The sequence below is a fragment of the Bos indicus genome, chromosome 3, assembly GCF_029378745.1.
Source record: "Bos indicus isolate NIAB-ARS_2022 breed Sahiwal x Tharparkar chromosome 3, NIAB-ARS_B.indTharparkar_mat_pri_1.0, whole genome shotgun sequence".
Taxonomy (NCBI): domain Eukaryota; kingdom Metazoa; phylum Chordata; class Mammalia; order Artiodactyla; family Bovidae; genus Bos; species Bos indicus.
Genome location: NC_091762.1, coordinates 75,784,069 through 75,808,952, shown reverse-complemented (window position 1 = coordinate 75,808,952; position 24,884 = coordinate 75,784,069). Strand labels below are relative to the sequence as shown.

The 24,884-nt window shown below is 38.9% G+C and overlaps 1 protein-coding gene across 8 annotated transcripts in view; it reads left to right on the top strand.

Annotated features, from left to right (window-relative positions):
* Positions 1-24,884, top strand: part of LRRC7 (leucine rich repeat containing 7) — a 631,844-nt gene that overhangs the window by 108,323 nt on the left and 498,637 nt on the right. For all 8 annotated transcript variants that reach the window (XM_070786332.1, XM_070786329.1, XM_070786328.1 and 5 more), the window contains exon 2: positions 14,888-14,985. In XM_070786332.1, the coding sequence (XP_070642433.1) occupies positions 14,888-14,985 (98 nt within the window). The remainder of the gene's footprint in view (positions 1-14,887; positions 14,986-24,884) is intronic.

Below are 24,884 nucleotides of genomic sequence, written 5' to 3'. Positions count from 1 at the left end.
GTTAAATATTAAGCCCATAACATCTTTATGAGGAATAAATAATACATATGAAGAGGTTGTATAACCGTAGATCACCTTAGAGCTGTACAGGGCATACATTTATTTCTCACACCACTCATTCATTCAGTCATTTAAAAATGAATATTTAATTTCTACTATGCTTTGCAAATTGTGCTCAATCCACAGGAATGATACAATTTCTGTCCTTAAGGAATTTTAGTGGAGATTGGGATGCTAAGATGTATGTGGAGGATTCTATAATAGGACTGAGGGACAGAAGATAGTTGGGGATGTGGTTGAAATCATAGAACACTTTCAAGAGGAGAGATGATTCTGTATTCCAGTGGCATTAGTATGCTCATTCAATAAATGTTGACTGAAAATCATGAAACCCAAATGTTAACACAAGTGTTTTCCTCAATCTTTGAAATCAAGGTATGTAGGGGAAGGAAAGAAAGAATGGAGAGAAAATCAGACTGGGTTTATAAATATGTATTGGGCTTCTCAAGTGGGTAATAAGGAATCACCTGCCAATGCAGGAGATGCCGGTTCCATCCCTGGTCCAAGAAGATCCCAAGAAATGGCAAGGAAATGGCAACCCACTCCAGTGTTCTTGGAAAGTAAGAAGATCAAACCAGTCAATCCTAAAGAAGATCAACCCTGAATATTCATTGGAAGAGCTTAAGCTCCAATACTTTGGCCATCGGATGAGAAGAGCTGACTGACTGGAAAAGACCTTGATGCTGGGTAAGACTTAGGGCAGAAGGAAAAGGGAGCAACAGAGGATGAGATGGTTGGATGGCATCACTGACTCAATGGACATGAGTTTGAGCAAACTCCTGGAGATAGTGAAGGTCAGGGAAGCCTAGTATGCTGCAGTCCATGGGGTCACAAAGAGTCTAACATGACTAAGCAACTGAACAACAACCAGTATTCTTACCTGGGAAATCCCACAGACAGAGGAGCCTGGCAAGCCACAGTCCATGGAGCCCAAAAGAGTTGAACATGACTTAGTGACTGAATAACAACATCAACCACTAAATATGTATTGTGTTAATTTCTAAATTGTAGGTAAATATATTATATCTATATATATATTACTTTATTCAAAATACATATCTTAGTTTCCATATGCTCGTAAATTTTAAAAATGATGGATAGTTTAGATATGTTGCTTTCTAGTTGCTCAGTTGTCTCTGACTTTTTGCAACTCCATAAAATGCAGCACACCAGGCTTTCCTGTCCTTCACTATCTCCCGGAGTTTGCTCAAAATCATGTCCACTGAGTCAGAGATGCCATCCAACCATCTCATTCTCTGTTACCCTCTTCTCCTGCCCTCAGTCTTTCCCAGCATCAGGATCTTTTCCAATGAGTTGGCTCTTCACATCAGGTCCCAATGTATCAGAGCTTCAGCTTCAACATCATTCCTTCCAATGAATATTAAGGTTTGATTTCCATTAGGACTGACTAATTTGATCTTCTTGTAGTCTGAGGGACTCTCAAGAGTCTTCTCCAGCACTACAGTTTGAAAGCATTAATTCTTTAGAACTCAGCCTTCTTAAATTTGGTAATAGTATCATAGCTCAGTTGGTAAAGAATCTGCCTGCAATGCAGGAGGCCTGGGTTCAATTCTTGGGTCGGGGCGATCCACTGGAGAAGGAAATGGCAACCCACTCCAGTATTCTCACCTCGAGAATCCCATGGACAGAGGAGCCTGGCAGGCCTGGAGAATCCCATGGACAGAGGAGTCGCAAGAGTCAAACACAACTTAGCAACTAAATCACCACCATTATTACCTTAGCAGTAATAATCTTATTAAAGCACCTAGCATTTTTTCTGTATTTTTTAGCATCAGTTTTATTTTTGCATAGTTATGTTGATCTAACACTAGAACTTCTTCAAAAATTCTTACCATTTTTTAAATTGATGCAGTTCTTCTACATTGCCAACTCTGTTTTTGCTATTAACAATAAAGCACACATCTTTTGGATATTTTAGATATATTGATTGATTTCTTGAGCCTGGTGGGCTGCCGTCTATGGGGTCGCACAGAGTCGGACACAACTGAAGCGACTTAGAAGCAGCAGCAGCAGCAGCATGCCTTCTTTACATTTTTTCCATCTTTAAATGTCATTAATTTTTATAGGCAAATGTTGTATTAATTCAACCAATTAATTTCTGTAGCTTTAAGGAACTTGTTTTCTGAGTAACTCTGATTTTAGTGAATTTAACCTTTGCATACGCGCGAGTGTGTGTGTATGAGAGAGAGAGAGAGAGATTTCAGCAATGAACATATCCTAAACATTTCACGTAACAATTATTTCTGTAAGGAGCTTCACGATGAGGGAAGACTGTTATTCCTCATACCAATTCAATTTGTTAGTAAAATACCTTCATAAAAATAGCAGACTTCTGATATAGTATTGCTTTGTGTGTAAGTAAAAAGCACAAAATTTTTTTAAAAAATAAGAGGAAAATAAATCAGTTTAAATCTAGAACTTTGTGAATAGGATGCTTTCGGAATTTATGAAGAGCTGGATTTTTATTCCCATTGCTACGCATGCTCTTAATAATTTCACAGATTTTTAGTGGAACAATCGTTTGCTACAAGCTCTATAGAGTGAACTGTATACCATTCACATTCCAGTTCTGATTTATTGTCTGGATGCCTAAGGCTTCCCGGATGGCACTAGTACTAAAGAACCCACCTGCTAAAGCAAAAGGTGTAACAGACGCAGGTTTGATCCCTGGCTCGGGAAGATCCCCTGGAGGAGGAACTGGCACCCCATTCCGGATTTCTTGCCTGGATAATCCCATGGACAGAGGAGCCTGGAGGGCTACAGTCTATAGGGTCACAAAGAGTTGGACATGACTGAAGTGACTTTGCACATTCCGGTTTTGATTTGTTGTTTAGATAGGTTAGAATCTACATTTTCAAGAAGTCCATAATGATGGCAAGCTATTTTGAATTCAATTTTCTAGAAAAGAGATGAAAAGCAATACTATTATGTGTATGTGTTAGTCGCTCAGTCATTTCCGACTCTTTGCAATCCCATGGACTGTAGCCCACCAGGCTCCTGTGTCCATGGAATTCTCCAGGCAAGAATACTGGAGTGGGTTGCTATTTCCTTCTCTAGGGGATTTTCCCAACCCAAGGACTGAACCTGGATCTCCTGCATTGCAGGCGGGTACCTTACCATCTGAGCTACTAGGAAAGCCACACTATTATATTTGTCATTCCCTAAATGTTGTTGTTCTTTAGTCACGAAGTCATATCTGACTCTTTGCCACTCCATGGACTTCAGGTTGCTCTGTTCTTCACTGTCTCCTGGAGTTTGCTCAAGCATATGTCCATTGAGTTGGCAATGCCATCCAACCATCTTATCCTCTGTTTCCCCTTTCTCCTCCTAAGCTCAATCTTTTCCAGCATCAGACTCTTTTCCAGTGAGTCAACTCTTCTCATTGGATGGCCAAAGTATTGAAACTTTAGCTTCAATATCAGTCCTTCCAAAGAATATTCAGAGTTGATTTCCTTAGCATTCACTGGTTTTATCTACTTGAAGTCTAAGGGACTCAAGAATCTTTCCTAGGACTGCAGTTCAAAAGGATCAATTCTTGGCTAATCAGCCTTCTTTATGGTCCAACTCTCAATCCATAGCTGACTACTGGAAAAAACCACAGTTTTGACTATATGGAGCTTTGTCAGCAAAATGATATCTCTGCTTTTTAATACACTGTCTAGGTTTGTCATAGCTTTTCTTTCAAGGAGCAAGCATATTTTAATTTCATGATTTTAGTCACCATCTGAAGTGATTTTGGAGTCCAGGAAAATAATATCTTTCACTGTTTCCACTTTTTCCCCATCTATTTGCCATGAAGTGATGGAACTGGATCACTGAGCATCTAATCATCTGAATGCAGATATCCAAAAAATAGCAAGAGAGGTAAGAAAGCCTTCCTCAGCTATTAATGCAAAGAAATAGAGGAAAACAATAGAATGGGAAAGACTAGAGATCTCTTCAAGAAAATTAGAAATACCAAGGCAAAATTCCATGCAAAGATGGGATCAATAAAGGACAGTAATGGTATGGACCTAACAGAAGCAGAAGATATTAAGAAGAGGTGGCAAGAGTACACAGAAGAACTGTACAAAAAAGACCTTCACGACCAAGATAATCACGATGGTGTGATCACTCACCTAGAGCCAGACATGGGCCTTAGGAAGCATCACTTTTAACAAAGCTAATTAGGGGTGATGGAATTCCAGTTGAGCTATTCCAAATCCTGAAAGATGATGCTGTGAAAGTGCTGCACTCAATATGCCAGCAAATTTGGAAAACTCAGCAGTGGCCACAGGACTGGAAAAGGTCAGTTTTCATTCCAATCCCAAAGAAAGGCAATGCCAAAGAATGCTCAAACTACTGCACAATTGCACTCATCTCACATGCTAGTAAAGTAATGCTTAAAATTCTCCAAGCCAGGCTTCAGCAATACGTGAACCATGAAATTCCAGATGTTCAAGCTGGATTTAGAAAAGGCAGAGGAACCAGAGATCAACTTGCCAACATCTGCTGGATCATTGAAAAAGCAGGGGAGTCCAGAAAAAACATCTGTTTCTGCTTTATTGACTATGCCAAAGCCTTTGACTGTGTGGATCACAATAAACTGTGGAAAATTCTGAAAGAGATGGGCATACCACACCACCTGACCTGCCTCTTGAGAAACCTGTATGCAGGTCAGGAAGCAACAGTTAGAACTGGACATGGAACAACAGACTGGTTCCAAATAGGAAAAGGAGTACGTCAAGGCTGTATATTGTCACCCTGCTTATTTAACATATGCAGAGTACATCATAAGAAACGCTGTGCTGGATGAAGCAGAAGCTGGAATCAAGATCGCCGGGAGAAATATCAATAACCTCAGATATGCAGATGACACCACCTTTATTGCAGAAAGTGAAGAACTAAAAAGCCTCTTGATTAAAGTGAAAGAGGAGAGTGAAAAAGTTGGCTTAAAGCTCAACATTCAGAAAACGAAGATCACGGCATCTGGTTCCATCACTTCATAGCAAATAGATGGGGAAACAGTTGGAAACAGTGTCAGACTTTATTTTTTTGGGCTCCAAAATCACTGCAGATGGTGACTGCAGCCATGAAATTAAACGACACTTACCCCTTGGAAGGAAAGTTATGACCAATCTAGACAGCATATTAAAAAGCAGAGACATTACTTTGTCAAAAAAGGTCTATTTAGTCAAGGCTATGGTTTTTCCAGTAGTCATGTATAAATGTGAGAGTTGGACTATAAAGATAGATGAGCACCAAAGAATTTATGCTTTTGAACTGTGTTGTTGGGGAAGACTGTTGTGAGTCCCTTGGACTGCAAGGAGATCCAACCAGTCCATCCTAAAAGAAATCAGTCCTGAATATTCATTGGAAGGATTGATGCTGAAGCTGAAACTCCAATACTTTGGCCACCTAATACGAAGAGCAGTCAGTCTTTTCCTTTGAAAAGACTCTGATGCTGGGAAAGGTTGAGGGCAGGAGGAGAAGGGAATGACAGAGGATGAGATGGTTGGATGGCATCACGAACTCAATGGACATGAGTTTGGGTGAACTCTGGGAGTTGGTGATGGACAGGGAGGCCTGGCGTGCTGCGATTCATGGGGTCGCAAAGAGTCGGACACAACTGAGTGACTGAACCGAACTTACGGAACTGGATGTCATGATCATCATCTTTTTGAGTTTTAAGCCAGCTTGTTCACTATTCTCTTTATCCTCATCAAGAGGCTCTTTAGTTCCTCTTCACATTCAATATTAGAGTGGCATCATTTGCATATCTGAGGTTTTGATATTTCTTCTGGCATGCATAAATGTGTGACATGGAAGTATAAAGCCAGTTTCTCCTTGAGACTATTGATGATCCTTGAATGTCGGGTAAATCATCATCACTGGCTTTATAAATCACACATCTGTCTCTTTTCCAACTGAACAGTGCTTTATCTATCTTTATATTACGTAGGCATTTCACTCTCTACCTGAGCAGTTTAAGTGTAGTTAAGATGTGATATTTTTCAAAACAGTCTTTCTGTTTAACTTTGTCCAGTTTGTCCTTATTAAATATCAATTCAAAATATTTGACTGAGATAATTGGGTATTGATTATTTTTGCACTGTCATTTGGAGTTCAAATTGGATCTTGATAAATACTTGAGACTTTTCAATGGCTACTTTATTCTTAATATGTGTTCATAGTTCTAGTTTGGCTCCAGTTTGATTTGGAGTGCTGAATTCAGATTCCACTTTCCATAAAAATAAAACCAACGGCTCAGAGATAAAGCAAGAACACTTTCTACTGCCTTTTTATTAATAATTCTTTCCTCTTTTTTTCTTAAATTCAAAGCCAAGAAAGGATTTCTGAAAAGCTGAGTGGTCACCTGACCTTAGAACTTTGTAAGGATGGATTGTTATAATATTCTGCCACCTTATTATTCTATTTCTCTGGACAGAACAGCCTACCAATCATTATTTTCAAAAATCATACAGCAATATTTTTATTCCTTTTACTATATGCAGGCGTAAGTACATTTTCATGTTTTAAATTCTTATTACTTTTATTATTTTATTTTACCATGAATTATTTCTATTTAGTTTTTAGATTTAATAGAAGCCTAGGTTAAAGTGACAATAACTGATAAAATTTCCGTATTTTAAGATTTAGTGAACATCTACAACTCAGTAAGAAAACTACTTTTTGAGACACTAAGCCTTAGAAAAAAGAAAAGATTGACAACCTTTTCTTTGCATTGTGAGATGAAGATTTCATTTTGGGAGTCAAAGGACCTGAGTTCAGGTCCTTCCTCTGGCCTGCCTGCCTTGCCTTGCATATGTTACTTAATTGCTTAGACTTCCTGTTGTCTCATCTGTAAATAGTAATATACTGATATCCACTTCAGAATTGTCAAGAAAATGAAACAAATTATATGGCAGTATTTTGACAAATGTACTGTGTTATGTCAAAGCCCTCAAATGGATTAGAATCTATGAGTAAAGGATCCAAACACTGAAATGAAGAATAATACTAGCTGGAAAATCTTTGGTTACACTTCCAAACATTTAGTAGATATCATAGAGGAGAATCAGAAGGCAAGAACTAAGTATATTTGAAGTGATTGAATTTGTTTCTGAGTGTAATCAGAAGTTAAAAATAGATCCTCAAGGATGGGTAAAATTTGGAATAAAAAGGAGAATATTCCAAATGTTTCTGCCAGGATAGAGCAGACTTCATCTATCCATTGAATCATTTATTAAATACTTATGGCCTATTGACCATAGTCTAAGCCCTGGAAGGAATATCAAGAAAGATGGAGTAGCAATGGAAAGAAAAAGATGTTTGACTTGTATCACATGGTAGACAATTTAAACTTACTGACATGACAGAGCCTTTGACTCTGTTGCTCTGGCCACTGTTCTCATTTTTGGTAGTACCTTTCCTAACTGCAGTCTTCTCACCAGACCTCACCTTACCTCTGAACCAGTAGAATGAATTCACTGAACTTCCATTTCCTACATCTTCAAGTATACATATTTTTATTTACAAGGGTTCCCAAAGCCAGTATTAGAACTAGTGTAAGGCTGTTTTCATACTGTTCTGTTCATACTGTTCATGGGGTTTTCCAGGCAAGAATACTGAAGTGGTTTGCCATTCCTGTCTCCAGTGGACCACATTCTGTCAGACCTTTCCACCATGACCCGCCCGTCTTGGGTGGCCCCAGGGGCATGGCTTAGATTCATTGAGTTAGACAAGGGTGTGGTCCTAGTGTGATTAGATTGACTAGTTTTCTGAGAGTATGGTTTCAGTGTGTCTGCCCTCTGATGCCCTCTTGCAACACCTACCGTCTTACTTGGGTTTCTCTTACCTTGGCCGTGGGATATCTCTTCACGGCTGCTCCAGCAAAGCGCAGCCGCTGCTCCTCAGCAATATGTGAACTGTGAACTTCCAGTTGTTCAAGCTGGTTTTAGAAAAGGCAGAGGAACCAGAGATCAAATTGCTAACATCCGCTGGATCATTGAAAAAGCAAGAGAGTTCCAGAAAAGCATCTGTTTCTGCTTTATTGACTATGCCAAAGCGTTTGACTGTGTGGATCACAGTAAACTGTGGAAAATTCTGAAAGAGATGGGCATACCACACCACCTGACCTGCCTCTTGAGAAATTTGCATGCAGGTCAGGAAGCAACAGTTAGAACTGGACATGGAACAACAGACTGGTTCCAAATAGGAAAAGGAGTACATCAAGGCTGTATATTGTCACCCTGCTTATTTAACTTATATGCAGAGTACATCATGAGAAATGCTTGGCTGGATGAAGCACAAGCGGGAATCCAGATTACCGGGAGAAATATCAGTCACCTCAGATATGCAGATGACACCACCCTTATGGCAGAAAGTGAAGAGGAACTAAAAAGCCTCTTGATGAAGGTGAAAGAGGAGAGTGAAAAAGTTGGCTTAGAGCTCAACATTCAGAAAACAAAGATCATAGCATCTGGTCCAATCACTTCATAGGAAATAGATAGGGAAACAGTGGAAACAGTGTCAGACTTTATTTTTGGGGGCTCCAAAATCACTACAGATGGTGACCGCAGCCAAGAAATTAAAAGATGCTTACTCCTTGGAAGGAAAGTTATGAGCAACCTAGATAGCATACTGAAAAGCAGAGACATTACTTTGCCAACAAAGTACTGTCTAGTCAAGGCTATGGTTTTTCCAGTGGTCATGTATGGATGTGAGAGTTGGACTGTGAAGAAGGCTGAGTGCTGAAGAATTGATGCTTTTGAACTGTGGTGTTGGAGAAGATTCTTCAGAGTCCCTTGGACTGCAAGGAGATCCAACCAGTCCATTCTGAAGGAGATCAGCCCTAGGTGTTCTTTGGAGGGAATGATGCTAAAGCTGAAACTCCAGTACTTTGGCCACCTCATGCGAAGAGTTGACTCATTGGAAAAGACTCTGATGCTGGGAGGGATTGGGGACAGGAGGAGAAGGGGATGACAGAGGATGAGATGGCTGGATGGCATCACTGACTCGATGGACGTGAGTCTGAGTGAACTCCGAGAGTTGGTGAAGGACAGGAGGCCTGGTGTGCTGTGATTCATGGGGTTGCAAAGAGTTGGACACGACTGAGAGACTGAACTGAACTGAATTGAAGGCTGTTTTAGAAGCACTTTTTGTTGTTGTTCAGTCACTCAGTCGTGTCCGACTGTGCAACCCAATGGACTGCAGCAAGCCAGACTTCTCTGTCCTTCACCATCTCCTAGAGCTTGCTCAAATTCATGTCCATTGAGTTCGTGATTCCATCCAACCATCTCGTCTTCTGTTGTCCCCTTCTCCTGCCTTCAATCTTTGCCAGCATCCGTGTATTTTCTAATGAGTCAGCTCTTCCCATCAGATGCCAAAGTATTGGAGTTTCAGCTTCAGCATCAATCCTTCCAAAGAATATTCAGGACTGATTTGCTTTAGGATTGACTGGTTTGATCTTGCAGTCCAAGGGACTCTCAAGAGTCTTCCCCAACAACACAGTTCAAAAGCATAAATTCTTCAGTGCTCAGCTATCTTTATAGTTCAACTCTCACATTCAAACATGACTACTAGAAAAATCATAGCTTTGACCATATCGACCTTTGTTTGCCAAGTAATGTCTCTGGTTTATAGTGTACTGTCTATGTTTGTCATAACTTTTCTTCCAAGGAGCAAGCATCTTTTAATTTCATGGCTGCAGTCATCATCTGCTGTGATTTTGGAGCCCAAGAAAAGAAAGTCTGTTACTTTTTCCATTGTTCCCCCATCTATTTGCCATGAAGTGATGCGACCAGATGCTGTGATCTTCGGTTTTTGAATGTTGAACTTTAAACCGGCTTTTTCACTCTCCTCTTTCACCTTCATCAAGAGGCTCTTTAGTTCCTTTTCACCTTCTGCCATAAGGGTGATGTCATCTGCATTTCTGAGGTTATTGATATTTCTTCTGGCAAACTTGATTCCAGTTTGTGCTTCATACAGCCTGGCATTTTGCATGAGGTACTCTGCATATAAGTTAAATAAGCAGGGTGATAATATACAATCTTGATGTACTCACTCAATTAATGTTAAAAAAAATATATCTACCTGGACCTGACCCCAGCTTATTGAATGGAAATCTTCAGTACTGAAATGGGGGAATCTGTATTATATAAAGTTTCTCAGATAATTTTTGACCTATATTTTGGAGATACTGCCAAGAGAGTTGAGGACATGGTTGCTCATGACCTCTGATTGCTTTTTCATGCTGTTTGATACCAATCTGGCTGCCCCTATTTCTTCCCAGCAGTTGACATGTAGGCTGCACTTTCCAGATCTCTTCAATGAGTTGTTAGAGCATCTGTCTTGCCTGTGGTCATCACACTTAATCTCTCCTTGCTGGCACTGTTAACACACTCCCGCTGGTGACATGCCAAGCTTGAGAGTAGCTAGAATAGCATCTTTGCTATGTCCTGGCTGTGCTCCAAGGCTTCATTCTTGGTCATTTTGTCTGACCATTTAATGCAAACTGTAGATCATAGATGACACTGGTCATCTGGTAGAGAGTTCAAGTAGCCAGAAGTATAGTCTCAAGAGGGTGGAAATCTCACAGTTATATTAGCTTGGACATGAGCATTACTGTGTAACACATTTAATTTGATTCAAAGTATATTTCCCACTGGGTATAATAACACTTAGCATTCTGACAACTTTTAATGCTATTTTAATTTATAGTCTTCTATTACTGTGTTGTATACATAGTTTATAGTGAGTTTCTTTGACCCCAGTTATCTTTTTCTTGGTTCTAAAAATTTTAAATATCACAAATGAAAGCAAGCATTTCTAAAATAACTAATTGATTTAAAAAATCAATATGTTAATTTGAAGATACATATTTTTACAAATATATATATTTGTATAATATTATATTTACATATAACATATACTTTTTATATATGAGTATGCATGAGTGTGTGCTAAGTCACTTCAGTCATGTCCAACTCTTTGCTACTCCATGGTCTATAGCCAGCCAGGCTCCTCTATCCATGGGATTCTCCAGTCAAGAATATTGGAGTGGGTTGCCATGCCCTTCTCCAAGGAATCCTCCCAACCCAGGGATCAAACCCATGTCTCTTGTGTCTCCTGCATTGGGAGGAAGGTTCTTTACCATTAGCCCTACCTGGAAAGCCCCAAAGTAACTAAGTATCTTTCCCTGAAATATTTCTTTAAGAGATAGAATGGAAGTTTAGCCCAGGCAGTCCAATTCCAGAACCTGGGCTCATCACACTTAAATAATACTTCTTTACTAATACTGCATAATCTCTTGCATATCTACTTGTGAGCATTCCCATAATGCAACATTTGGGCACCATAATTCTTCATGATCTTTGATGCCAATTAGCAACCATTGTAAGTGAAACTCTCCTGGAATTCTTAGCAGTACTTTCTAACATACATTCAGTTTTTCTGGCATACCCTCAAATGTAGTTACATGGAAATCAATTAGACCACTACATTTTCATATATTCAATAGTCTGATACATAAAAAGAAAATTAATAACCCATCTAAGAGATTGGTTTACATAGATTTCCAACCAGAATAAGCTGTCATCCCTCATTAGTAAAATCATGATGACTAAAAATTGGTTTTTAAAATTAAATCATAATTTTGTGTTCAGTTCAGTTCAGTCACTCAGTCGTGTCTGACTCTTTGCAACCCCATGAATTGCAGTATACCAGGCCTCTCTGTCCATCACCAACTCCCAGAATTCACCCAAACTCATGTCCATCAAGTCGGTGATGCCATCCAGCCATCTCGTCCTCTGTCATCCCCTTCTCCTCCTGCCCCCAATCCCTCCCAGCATCAGAGTCTTTTCCAATGAGTCAACTCTTCACATCAAGTGGCCAAAGTATTGGAGTTTCAGCTTTAGCATCATTCCTTCCAAAGAATGTCCAAGACTGATCTCCTTGAGGATGGACTGGTTGGATCTCCTTGAAGTCCAAGGAACTCTCAAGAGTCTTCTCCAACACCACAGTTCAAAAGCATCAATTCTTGGGTGCTCAGCCTTCTTCACAGTACAACTCTCACATCCATATATGACCACAGGAAAAACGATAGCCGTGACTAGATGAACCTTTGTTGGCAAAGTAATGTCTCTGCTTTTCAATATTCTCTCTAGGTTGGTCATAACTTTCCTTCCAAGGAGTAAGCGTCTTTTAATTCCATGGCTCAGTCACCATCTGCAGTGATTTTGGAGCCCCCAAAAATAAAGTCTGACACTGTTTCCACTGTTTCCCCATCTATTTCCCATGAAGTGATGGGACCGGATGCCATGATCTTCGTTTTCTGAATGTTGAGCTTTAAGCTAACTTTTTCACTCTCCTCTTTCACTTTCATCAAGAGGCTTTTGAGTTCCTCTTCACTTTCTGCCATAAATGTGGTGTCATCTGCATATCTAAGGTTATTGATATTTCCCCCGGCAATCTTGAGTCCAGCTTGTGCTTCCTCCAGCCCAGCATTTCTCATGATGTACTCGACATATAAGTTTGTGTAGATACTTGCATTTGCAGGTTATGTTTGTTGTAGTTTACGTTTGTTGTAGTTTACTATCTTCAACTTGTGACTACTAGTGGTTAATTATAAGTTCACTTGAATTTTTATATCATCATGAAAATTCATGCATTTGCTGAAACATGTAATCAAAATTCTGCATTGAATTAATTCAAGAGTCAGAATCTAGAACATTTTGTATAATTTACATGGTTTATATTGAAACTGCAGAGTTGGTCCCGTAAGCTCAGACCCTGCCCCTCATATATAACATTAAAGCAAACTATGTCCTAAACTCTTGAGATTTTCATTTTCTTACCTGTCATTGTATGATTATACAACGTATTATCATACAATGATAAGCTTTTTTCTCACTTGAGCTTTGAGTGAAATTGTTTCAAGTTATCACATATTGAGAAATATTTTCTTATACTTTATATTCATAGCATGGGCATATGAGTGAGTACACACACACACACACACACACACACACACAAAGTAGTCCTTACCTATGAATAGATTGGTTTCAGTAAGTATATTTGGAAAAGTGATTTTTAGAACCAGTGACAGCATCTCATAGGAATAGTGTTACGTTACTGCATGCATGCTAAATCACTTCAGTCATGTCTGGATGTTTGCAACCCTATGGACTGTAGCCCACTAGGCTCCTCTGTCCATGAGATTCTCCAGGCAAGAATACTGGAGTGGGTTGCCATGCCCTCTTCCTGAGGATCTTCCTGACCCAGGGACTGAACCCAGGTCTCTGATGTTTCCTGCAATGGCAGCAGTTTCTTTACTACTAGCCCTATTACATTACTATTCCAGTACAAAAAATGTTATTTACTCATATTTCAGTCCATTTTACTTATTGCTTTTATTGGATCATCCTTTCCCAATTTCCTCTCTAGACACTAGAAATATGTCTCTGTACCACTCACCTTAGGAGATCTTCCACTACTGTAACCCATGACAACCATGCTGTTTTCAATATACGCTATCAGCCAGCACAGTGGTATTCTATTAGAATAATTATGTAGATGTTAAGAAGCTATGTTTATATTTTCTTTTCTTTTGTTATATTCTTTTCCTATGTAGGCCATTACAGAGTATTAAGTAGAGTTCCCTGGGTTATATAGCAGATTCTTATAAGTTTATGGGTTTTTTTTTTTTCAAAATGATACATATCACTGTTTTGTTCTGAATTTTCAAATCTTGAACACTCAATAGTTGCTTAATGTTTTCAAAATAAGTAGAGTGTACAACAGTAGCACAAAACTGTAAGGTTTACTAAAACCAGAAAATATTAATCACAGAGTATATTCTGTTTATTATTCCAACTCAAGTTGCATTTGGTCCATTTATTATTATTTTCTGGTTGTCAGCATTGAAAGTAACTGAGAAGTGCACTTTATATTAACCATATTTTCAAGGAGTCACAATTAATTTAGAATTAGAAAACCCTTCTCAATTTAATCATTGGCACAGAGAAAATCAGCAAGTAAACTCTGGAAAGCTGGTATTCAGAATGCTGGTGAAAGGTTCTTTCTTTCTAAAGTGTAACCTGATTTTTAATAAATGTGTTTGCTTTGTGAGTAATCACTTTTTTAGTCAATGGGTCTCTGACTTAGTTTAGGTAACTATAACAAAATACCACGGACTGGGTGGCTTGAGCTACAGAACTGTATTTCTCACACTTTTGGAGCCTTGGAAGTCTAATATAGAGGCACCAGCAGAGTTGGTGCCTGGCGAGAGCTCTCTTCCTGGTTTGTGGATGACTGCCTTTTCACTGTCTCCTCCTATGCAGGGGAGAGGGAGCTCTAGTCTGTCTTCCTCATTTTATAAAACTGCTAATTCCATTATATGTGCACCACCCTCATGACTTGAGCTAATCTAGTTACTTCTCAAGGGTTCCACATCAAAATATTTTGATGTTACTTTAGGGGTTAGAGTTTCAACCTGTGAAGGTAGGAGGTAGGAGGAGTAGAAGGGGGTAGGGATACAAACATTCAGCCCATAAGAGTCCCTAATCGGAGAATGTGCATATGAGTTTCATCCACATGGGTTTCTATATTTTCGAAATTGGAATGCCTTAGAAAAGTCAAGCCTTCTCCAGTTTACTACAGTCCCTGCCACTCCCGACTGTCCTGCGCCTTGCTTAGTTCTCTTAAGGATGTGGTCTACTAAGTGTCTCTATATACCTGAATCATTGACTCTTGATCTAAATCATTTAATTTTTTAAAATGTATCAAGATTTTTACATTAAACTACCCTTTCAATTTCCTCCTATAGGATGGAGAACTTAATACGGGGAAGGAATCCCCCACAATATCAGAGAAGTCCTTGTAAAGAAGTTCGTGCAGCACTTCGGAAGAGGCCTGAAGAGGAGTGTAAGTATGTTTAATAGGATTAACTTTGTTCTAGATAGACTTAGGTGAGTAGCATAACAAAACTACAATGTTAACCTTTAAGTGATCGATCAAATAATAGAGGTATTTAACAAATACTTGTTGAATCTAATTGAAATTACTGTAAAAAATATATGGTACCTGGGTTTAGGCACTAAGAACATTGTTTTCTTTGTTTCTTGTGTATTTCAAAATGCTGTACTGATAATTTTGTTCTGTGTTCAAATGAGATTGGAAAAGGCCGCACAGTTTATCACATCTTTCTTAGACATATGTTCCATGAATATTGCTTCCAAAGAAGTTAACAAATTTTTAAATTTGTTTTAAATGAACATTTTCCAGTTTCGTTTGACCACAGTACTCTTTCAACCTTTAAAAAACAAAACAAAACAACAAGAAACCAAGGACTCTTTGAAAACCACAGCATTAGTCTAAAGAATAAATGTCTAGTGGCAAATATAAATCCATTGTTCAAAATGAAATATTTGAATTAATTGAATTTAGGAACAGATTTTGAACAAGGAGTCATGTATTCCCTCATAAAACCATTTTAATCCATCTTTAAGTTATCGAAATGTTACAATATATAATTGCAAATATCTTGTCTAAATGTTTCTAGTCTATAACATTGTTGGAGATGTTTTTATAATAATATTTGTATTTTAAGTTTATATGCTGACCCATAATTCTAGCTTTTCTCATGGCATTTGCATCTGGTTATTTTCAGGGAACTAAATCGCAATTCATTATGACAAAAATTTATCTGAATGATGTATTTTTACAGGAATTTACATTGTGTTAAGGATAGAGCTAATGCAGTGGATTCGTTGGCATAAACAATTTAGTAGACTTTTAAGGTTGTATTGGTATTTTAAATTAGTTTGAAGTACACTATTCTGGGTGAAGATCAAATATATTAAATCTGGGCACACTCATGGCAAGCAGTGTGTTTTTGTTTTCTTTCATTTTATTAGAAAGTCAATAGATCTGATTGGGTTGGCATCTATGTCATTCGATATAGTGTTTCATTTTGGTATACTTATAACTTCCAACATTATAAACAATATCCAAGTAAAACTAAAATTTGAAAGTGAAGATATAGTTAATGGGCATGTTAAAACAAAAACTGTTTGTAAAATGCAGACTCGTGCAGAAAACTATTGCTTCTTTATTGGGTTCACCAGGATTTCTCCTCTATGATGGTTTAACACAATCAACTTAGTCTCTGTTATAGTTCTGCAGGTTTTATTTAGAAACGTAGAAGGGGTTTTGCAAATAAAGCTATAGTTGATTCTCTTGGAGTCACATAGTATATTTAGTATATATAAAGTCATTTTTCAGGCCTGTTATACTGAGTTGGTCTAACCCAGAGGTTGAGCAGCTACAGTCCAAATATATCCTGATGCCTCTTTCTGTAATAAAATTTTACTGAAACACAGCCATCTCTGTTCATTTAGGAATTATGTATGGCTGCTTTCCACAACAAATGAAAAGTTGAGCAGTTGTGACAGAAACTATATGGTCCACAAAGCCAAAAGTATTTACCTGATTCTTTCCACAAAAAGGTTTTAAAACCCTTGTCTAGGTCAGTGGGTCTCAAAGTGTGGTCTCCAGACCAGCAACAGCACCTGGGAATGTGTCATTGAAACACAAATTTTAAAGTCTACAACCCACATCTACTGAATCCAAACAGCTGAGAGTCAAGTCCTATAATCTGTGTGTTTTGAAGAAGCCCTAGAGGAGATTCTGATGCAAGCTCAAACCTAAAAAACACTAGCCTAAGTCAAGTGATTGGCTGTAAGATGATATTAAATTACCATGGTTACAAAAGACTAATAATAATAATAGACATATTTCAGAGCTAAGTCTTTGTTGTTTAATGTAAGGTACATTTTAAAAAAACTATTTATTCTGTTATAACAAGCAAATCCTCAACAACTGATCATGGCAGTCAGGACAATTTTTGAAATATCACTACAGGAGCTCAACTGGATTGACTATGTTGTTGACCATGGAAGGACATAATGAGGAATGAGAAACATACAAAGTAATATTCTCTCGCATTATTCCCTGTTAGTTTAATACATAGTTCTTCTTGTCTTGTGTTGACTGCTGTTAATTCCCTAAGAATCCTCTTTTTTAGAATGAGAGCAATACAGTAGTTAATCAAGACATTAACTCTAAAGTTACACACAGGGATTTATTCTTTAATGTGACACAATATGATCAGATGCAGGACCCTGGGTATTATTTTCTTAATCTAAATGAGTCAGTCTGCTTATTTGAAAAATGAGGATAATTAAAGAGTCTTCCTTGAAAGTTTGTTTGGTGAATTAAGGACAATTTATATTAAGTATCTGGTATAGAACTTGGGATGTGGTGAGTTTTCTTCTTTCTTGCTTTTTTCCTCTTCATCTATTATTGCAGTGCTTATTTTCAGTTAACCATTTGAGGATAGCAAAGCATGTTTTGATCATAGAAATGAAAATATAGGGAAGTTATGACTACTATTTTTAGAAATAATAATAAACCATAAGGAACAGGTTGTAAACAAATGACACAAAGCTGGAATTCTTGCAGCAGTGTTAGATAGTAATTTCTGTTAGATAGTCATTTGTCTCATGGTCTTTCCTCATAATTCTACAAATTCAACATGGGATCTAGATCAAGACTTACAGGTCAGCTCCTGTGGAAAGCTGCCACCTTAGAAAATCATCATCAGAGATCAGATCAGTCGCTCAGTCGTGTCCGACTCTTTGCGAACCCATGAATCGCAGCACGCCAGGCCTCCCTGTCCATCATCAACTCTTGGAGTTCACTCAGACTCATGTCCATTGAGTCAGTGATGCCATCCAGCCAACTCATCCTCTGTCATCCCCTTCTCCTCTTGCCCCCAATCCCTCCCAGCATCAGAGTCTTTTCCAATGAGTCAACTCTTCGCATCAGGTGGCCAAAGTACTGGAGTTTCAGCTTTAGCATCATTCCTTCCAAAGAAATCCCAGGGCTGATCCCCCTCAGAATGGACTGGTTGGATCTCCTTGCAGTCCAAGGGACTCTAAAGAGTCTTCTCCACAGTTCAAAAGCATCAATTCTTCGGTGCTCAGCCTTCTTCACAGTCCAACTCTCACATCCGTATATGACCACAGGAAAAACCATAGCCTTGACTAGAGGAATCTTTGTTGGCAAAGTAATGTCTCTGCTTTTGAATATGCTATCTAGGTTGGTCACAACTTTCCTTCCAAGGAGTAAGCATCGTTTAATTTCATGGCTGAAGTCACCTTCTGTAGTGATTTTGGAGCCCCAAAAAAATAAAGTCTGACACTGTTTCCACTGTTTCCCCATCTATTTCCCATGAAGTGATGGGACCAGATGCCGTGACCTTTGTTTTCTGAATGTTGAGCTTTAAACCAACTTTTTCACTCTCCACTTTCACTTTCATCAAGAGGCTTTTGAGTTCCTCTTCACCTTCTGCCATAAGGGTGGTGCCATCTGCATATCTGAGGTTTTTGATATTTCTCCCAGCAATCTCGATTCCAGCTTGTGTTTCTTCCAGCCCAGCGTTTCTCATGATGTACTCTGCATGTGTTAAATAAGTAGGATGACAATATACAGCCTTGACGAACTTCTTTTTCTATTTGGAACCAGTCTGTTGTTCCATGTCCACTTCTAACTGTTGCTTCCTGACCTGCATACAAATTTCTCAAGAGGCAGATCAGGTGGTCTGGTATTCCCATCTCTTTCAGAATTTTCCACAGTTTATTGTGATCCACACAGTCAAAGGCTTTGACATAGTCAATAAAGTGGAAATAGATGCTTTTCTGAAACTCTCTTGCTTTTTCCATGATCCAGCAGATGTTGGCAATTTGATCTCTGGTTCTTCTGCCTTTTCTAAAACCAGCTTGAACATCAGGAAGTTCACGGTTCACATATTGCTGAAGCCTGGCCTGGAGAACTTTGAGTATTACTTTACTAGTGTGTGAGATGAGTGCAATTGTGTGGTAGTTTGAGCATTCTTTGGCATTGCCTTTCTTTGCAATTGGAATGAAAACTGCCCTTTTCCAGTCCTGTGGCCACTGCTGAGTTTTTCAAATTTGCTGGCATATTGAGTGCAGCACTTTCACAGCATTATCTTTCAGGATTTGGAATAGCTCAGCAGGAATCATCATAGAAAGTCAAATAAGACTGGCTTCCCTTTGCTGAGAATTGAAAGAATAGTGGAACTTGACTCTGACAATGTGTGTGTGTGATATCAGTCGATAGGATCCTCCAAATGCAAGGAAGCCCTCTTTCATTTGAAGTTTTGCAAACAAATTCTATTATTTGCTGAATAACAGAATTTATACTACTTTCTTTTATAATCATTTACAATATTTTCAATGTTAATATTGATATTAGGTCACCAGACATATTACTTTTAACCAGTTATTTCATGTAAGTTATATCTAGCTATGCTGCATTTAGCATAGCCAAGCAAATTTTCAAGAATCAAGTACAAATTTTCAAGAATCGAGTAAAAATTGATCCTTCAAAAAGGCAGACTTTTAAATATGCTCAAGTTACTTCCCATAAAAAAAACAAAAATAAAAACTTTGTCCTCAAAACCAAAGTACCATTCAGCTACAGCCCTACGTTCTCCTTCTGTCCCCAGGCAAACCTCTCTAAAGAGTCATCTATGCTCACTCCACTTACCCTCCTCTCACTCCTCCAAATCAATGCAGTCTGGCTCCTATTCAATCACTCTGCTGAGACAGCTTTTATTCAGACCAGCCATAATCTCTTCATGATGCTGTATTAATTTTATATTGCTTTGTAATAAATTACCACAAATTTACTGTCCTAAAAAACAGTTTATCTCAATTTCTTTGGATCAAGAATCCAGGTGGGGCTTAGCTAGGTTCTCTGCCTCAGAGCTTCACCAGGCTGACGTTTCATCATGAGCTCAGTAGGGGAAGAGGCCACTTCTAAACTTACTTAGGCTGTTGGCAGAATTTTCTTTCTTATGGCTGTATGACCAAGAGTCTAGATTTTTTTATGACCAAGAGTCTAGCTGAGGGCCACATTTAGGATCTAGAGATTTCCTGCAGTTCCTTGGTGTATGTACATTCTCAATACAGATGCTTACTTCATTATTTATACAAAATGTCAAAATATTCTTGTATTAACCAGTTTAGTAAAAATCATGATAATTAGTCAAGTTCTTGCTTTCATATTAGAAGTTATTGAACATGATTTAATGTCCATTTAATGTTCATTTTCCCTGATGACTCAAGGACAGTTTTGTAAATGTCAGTTCCTATCTAGAATTCTATCTGGGCGTCCCTCCATATCAGGTTGTCACCTTTCACTTTGCTGTGATTGCTCTTGCTTTTTATCTGTCTACCCCTTCTTTTGGGATTGTGTTTCCTATTTTAATGTTCTTGTTCAGAAACCATCCTTTTTAAGAATTTCACACTAAATATGTGTCAGTGAATCAAGGCTTGAAAACCAGTCAAGCCCTTGGATGATTTACAGTGAACAGGGTAGAGAAATAGGGAATACTAAATGCAATTAAGAAGTGGGGTACATTAATTTAAAAGATCCTAAGCCTACCCTTCTTCTCACTGACTTCATCTCAAGTTTGTGATGGGTCTCTGGATACTTGGATTCTTTACCAGGTTCCTGTTTCAAATTATGTCCCAGTGATTCCAGTATGGTGTAGATGACCTGGTGTTACTGTCAACTCATTCACTTGGTCAGGGCGCTTAGGCAGTGGTGGTGGGGGAGGGTTCATATTTGCTAAGGAAATTTGAAGTAACCCTTTACGGTGGTAGCACCGTGCTGTGTAGTTATAGAACTCGTACATGTGCGTAACAATGTCAGTGCACAGAGGAAGAGTTACTATCTTTTCCCAGGCTTCTGTTTATGCTAGGAGACTTCCTAGATGCCTCTAGAAAATACTCCCTATCCTTTCATTAGCCTAAATTGGTATACATCCCTATCCCTGTATCATCATTAGATACCATAAGAATGCTATATACTCATTGGCTTAAGCCTATTATACTGGGCCAATCACATTTAAGAGTTGGTTTAGTATTAAAAGTAATCCTAGATAATGTGGAGAAGGCAATGGCACCCCACTCCAGTACTCTTGCTTGGAAAATCCCATGGACGGAGGAGCCTGGTGGGCTGCAATCCATGGGGTCTCTAAGAGTCAGACACGACTGAGCGACTTCACTTTCACTTTTCACTTTCATGCATTGGAGAAGGAAATGGCAGCCCACTCCAGTGTTCTTGCCTGGAGAATCCCAGGGACGGGGGAGCCTGGTGGGCTGCCGTCTGTGGGGTCGCGCAGAGTCGGACACGACTGAAGTAACTTAGCATAGCATAGATAATGTAAGGTAATGAAAGTGAGGTAATGTATTTGCCATTTGGCCTAGTATAATGGAAAAGGTAAAATTACTCAACATTATATCCCATACTATTGCTTGTAGTATATATTTGTCTCTGTATACTTAGCTATCCCAAATTGTTTTAGAGCTAAGAATGGGAAAATAGAAACAGAAGAGATGGTACTTGGCAGATCAGGAATCTGAAAGTGAAAGTGTTAGTTGCTTAGTCATGTCTGACTCTTTGGACCCCATGAACTGTAGCCTGCCAGGCTCCTCTGTCCATAAAATTCTCTAGGCAAGAATACTGGGGTGGATAGCCATTCCCTTCTCCAGGGGATCTCCCCAACCCAGGAATTGAGCTCAGTTTTCCAGCATTGCAGGTATATTCTTTACCATCTGAGCCATTACGGAAGCCCCCAGTGATATTAAAGTGACTTCCAGGCCTCTATTTATCATGCAGAGCCCTTTTTTCCTATCTAAGCCCTATAATTTGTGGGCAGTTGTGTTTCCATTATCTTCAGTTGCTCTTTAGCTTTTCTTAAAATACAGTTTCCTTCTTGTTTGGAATGAAACTCATTTCCTCTACATCTCCCTTCCATTCCAGCCCTTCTTTTTGTCAAGCTTAATTATTGGCTATATTGTATTTTTTTGGGCTCCAAAATCACTGCAGATGGTGACTGCAGCCATGAAATTAAAAGATGCTTACTCCTTGGAAGGAAAGTTATGACCAACCTAGATAGCATATTCAAAAGCAGAGACATTACTTTGCCAACAAAGGTCCGTCTAATCAAGGCTATGGTTTTTCCTGTGGTTATGTATGGATGTGAGAGTTGGACTCTGAAGAAGGCTGAGCACCAAAGAATTGATGCTTTTGAACTGTGGTGTTGGAGAAGACTCTTGAGAGTTCCTTGGACTGCAAGGAGATCCAACCAGTCCATTCTGAAGGGGATCAGCCCTGGGATTTCTTTGGAAGGAATGATGCTTAAGCTGAAACTCCAGTACTTTGGCCACCTGATGCGAAGAGTTGACTCATTGGAAAAGACTCTGATGCTGGGAGGGATTGGGGGCAGGAGGAGAAGGGGACGACAGAGGATGAGATGGCTGGATGGCATCACTGACTCGATGGATGTGAGTCTGGATGAACGCCGGGAGTTGGTGATGGACAGGGAGGCCTGGCGTGCTGCGATTCATGGGGTTGCAAAGAGTCGGAGACGACTGAGTGACTGAACTGAACTGAACTGTATAGACGAGGCTGGGGCTCCTCAGTGGCTCAGTGGTAAAAAATCCACATGCAGTGCAGAAGCTGCAGAAGATGCAGGTTCAGTTCCTGAGTCTGGAATGTCCCCTGGAGAAGGGCATGGCAACCCACTCCAGGATTCTTGCCTGGAGAATCCCATGGACACAGGAGCCTGGCGGGCTATAGTCCATAGGGTCGCAAAGAGTCAGACACGACTGAACCGACTTAGCCCTCATGTACATAGATGAGGCTGTAGGATCTCAGACTTGTTAAATAATTCATGCAGTGTCACACAACCAGTCAGTGCCAAAGCTGGGATGCAAATGTTAAGTTTGACTCCAGAAGCTATCTTATTCCTACTGTTCCATGTTATATGCCTACACACAGTATTCTATGCTCTCATTTTAGCTCTCCAGGATTTAGATCAGATCAGATCAGTTGCTCAGTCATGTCTGACTCTTTGTGACCCCATGAATCGCAGCACGCCAGGCCTCCCTGTCCATCACCAACTCCCGGAGTTCACTCAGACTCATGTCCATTGAGTCAGTGATGCCATCCAGCCATCTCATCCTCTGTCATCCCCTTCTCCTCTTGCCCCCAATCCCTCCCAGCATCAAAGTCTTTTCCAATGAGTCAACTCTTCGCATGAGGTGGCCAAAGTACTGGAGTTTCAGCTTTAGCATCATTCCTGCTAATTCTTAAAAAACATTTTAAGCATAAATTATCATATAAAGAAAGGTTTATAACATGTGCATGTAGCTTAAAGAATTAGAAACTAGCACTCATGTATCTAAAACATCAGAGTTGCTGAATTACAGATTCCTACTCAACTCTGTTTATCTCTTTAATTTGGCATATCCATTCTAGAAAACTAGTCTTTCCTACTTCTCATTTCTGAGGTCTTTCTTTACAGTGACCATTTCTTAAGTCCTACAAAAAAGTCAAAGGAATAATGTACATGATTTTCATACCAGGGGACTCAAAAGAAACAAATGGTCAGTGATTTCTTATTAGCTTGAAAATATTATTTGTTTGATTTTTGTATTAATATCTTAGATTGTGACTATACAGTATCATAACAAAGAAACAAAGTTGCATTTTTAACTTGAATTTTATCAGCAAGTTTGAAATTAATACATGTTACTCACTAATAGTTTGGGCATGATATTATAAAGATAAGATTAAAGAGAGATTAGATTAAATTAGATTCATAGCCTGAACAATCTTAGGCTAATTAAAAAATTGAAATCAAGCTCATGCAAGCTTACTACAAAATTGGTATATTTTAGATAACTTTTCTATTCAAGGTGGTAACAGAAATTCAGGCAGAAATATGTCTTGAATTCTTCTCTGGAATATCCATAGGTTTAAACCAGCTTTCTCAGTTATCAGCAGTTATATTTATCCCAAGACTATATGTTAAGATATAATTTTAGAAAAAATCCACTAGCACTAATTTTACTGGCACCTCTGGCTTAGCAAGCCATTCATTTGAATTAGGGCTTGAATCATCACTGGATTTTTAAAATGCAAATTCCTTCAAGGGTAACACTAGTTAAATCTTAGGACTCTCTAACATAAAAGTGATTTTAGATCACTAATCTCAGCAAAGGGCTTCCTTGGCGGCTCAGAGGTTAAAGCGTCTGCCTGCAATGCAGGAGACCTCGGTTTGATCCCTGGGTAGGGAAGATCCCCTGGAGAAGGAAATGACAACCCACGCCAGTATTCTTGCCTGGAGAATCCCATGGACGGAGGAGCCTAGTGGGCTACAGTCCATGGGGTTGCAAAGAGTTGGACACGACTGAGCGACTTAACTAACTAACTAATCTCAGCAAAGAATCAAATCTTGAGAGAACTTTGGATGCTCAGAAAGAAAAAGGAAAGGTCAAAAAATGGTTATATAGGTGAGGAGTTTGAAAACAAATTCACTTGCTACGTATTTTTGCTAAGGGTTTGTTCTGTTATCTGGTGAAAGACATTTTCACATAAAATTTCAGTCCTTTCTACATTCTTGCATTTATTTCAGTAGTAACTACTGTACTAATTTATTCTTCCTTTGTGAAAGGTTCTTCTTCTCTCCTTGGCAGATGACAGGAAAGAACGCCCTTCTATTGGTCCCTGAAACACTGTGCACAGATTAACAATGCAGTAACTACAGCACAGTATTTTACCATTTGCTTGCATGTTTATTTCCTCCTATTTGGGTTCTAAGTTGCTTAAGAGCAGACAGATACATCTTAATCATTTATCTACCACTAGCATTAAGCATATTATTT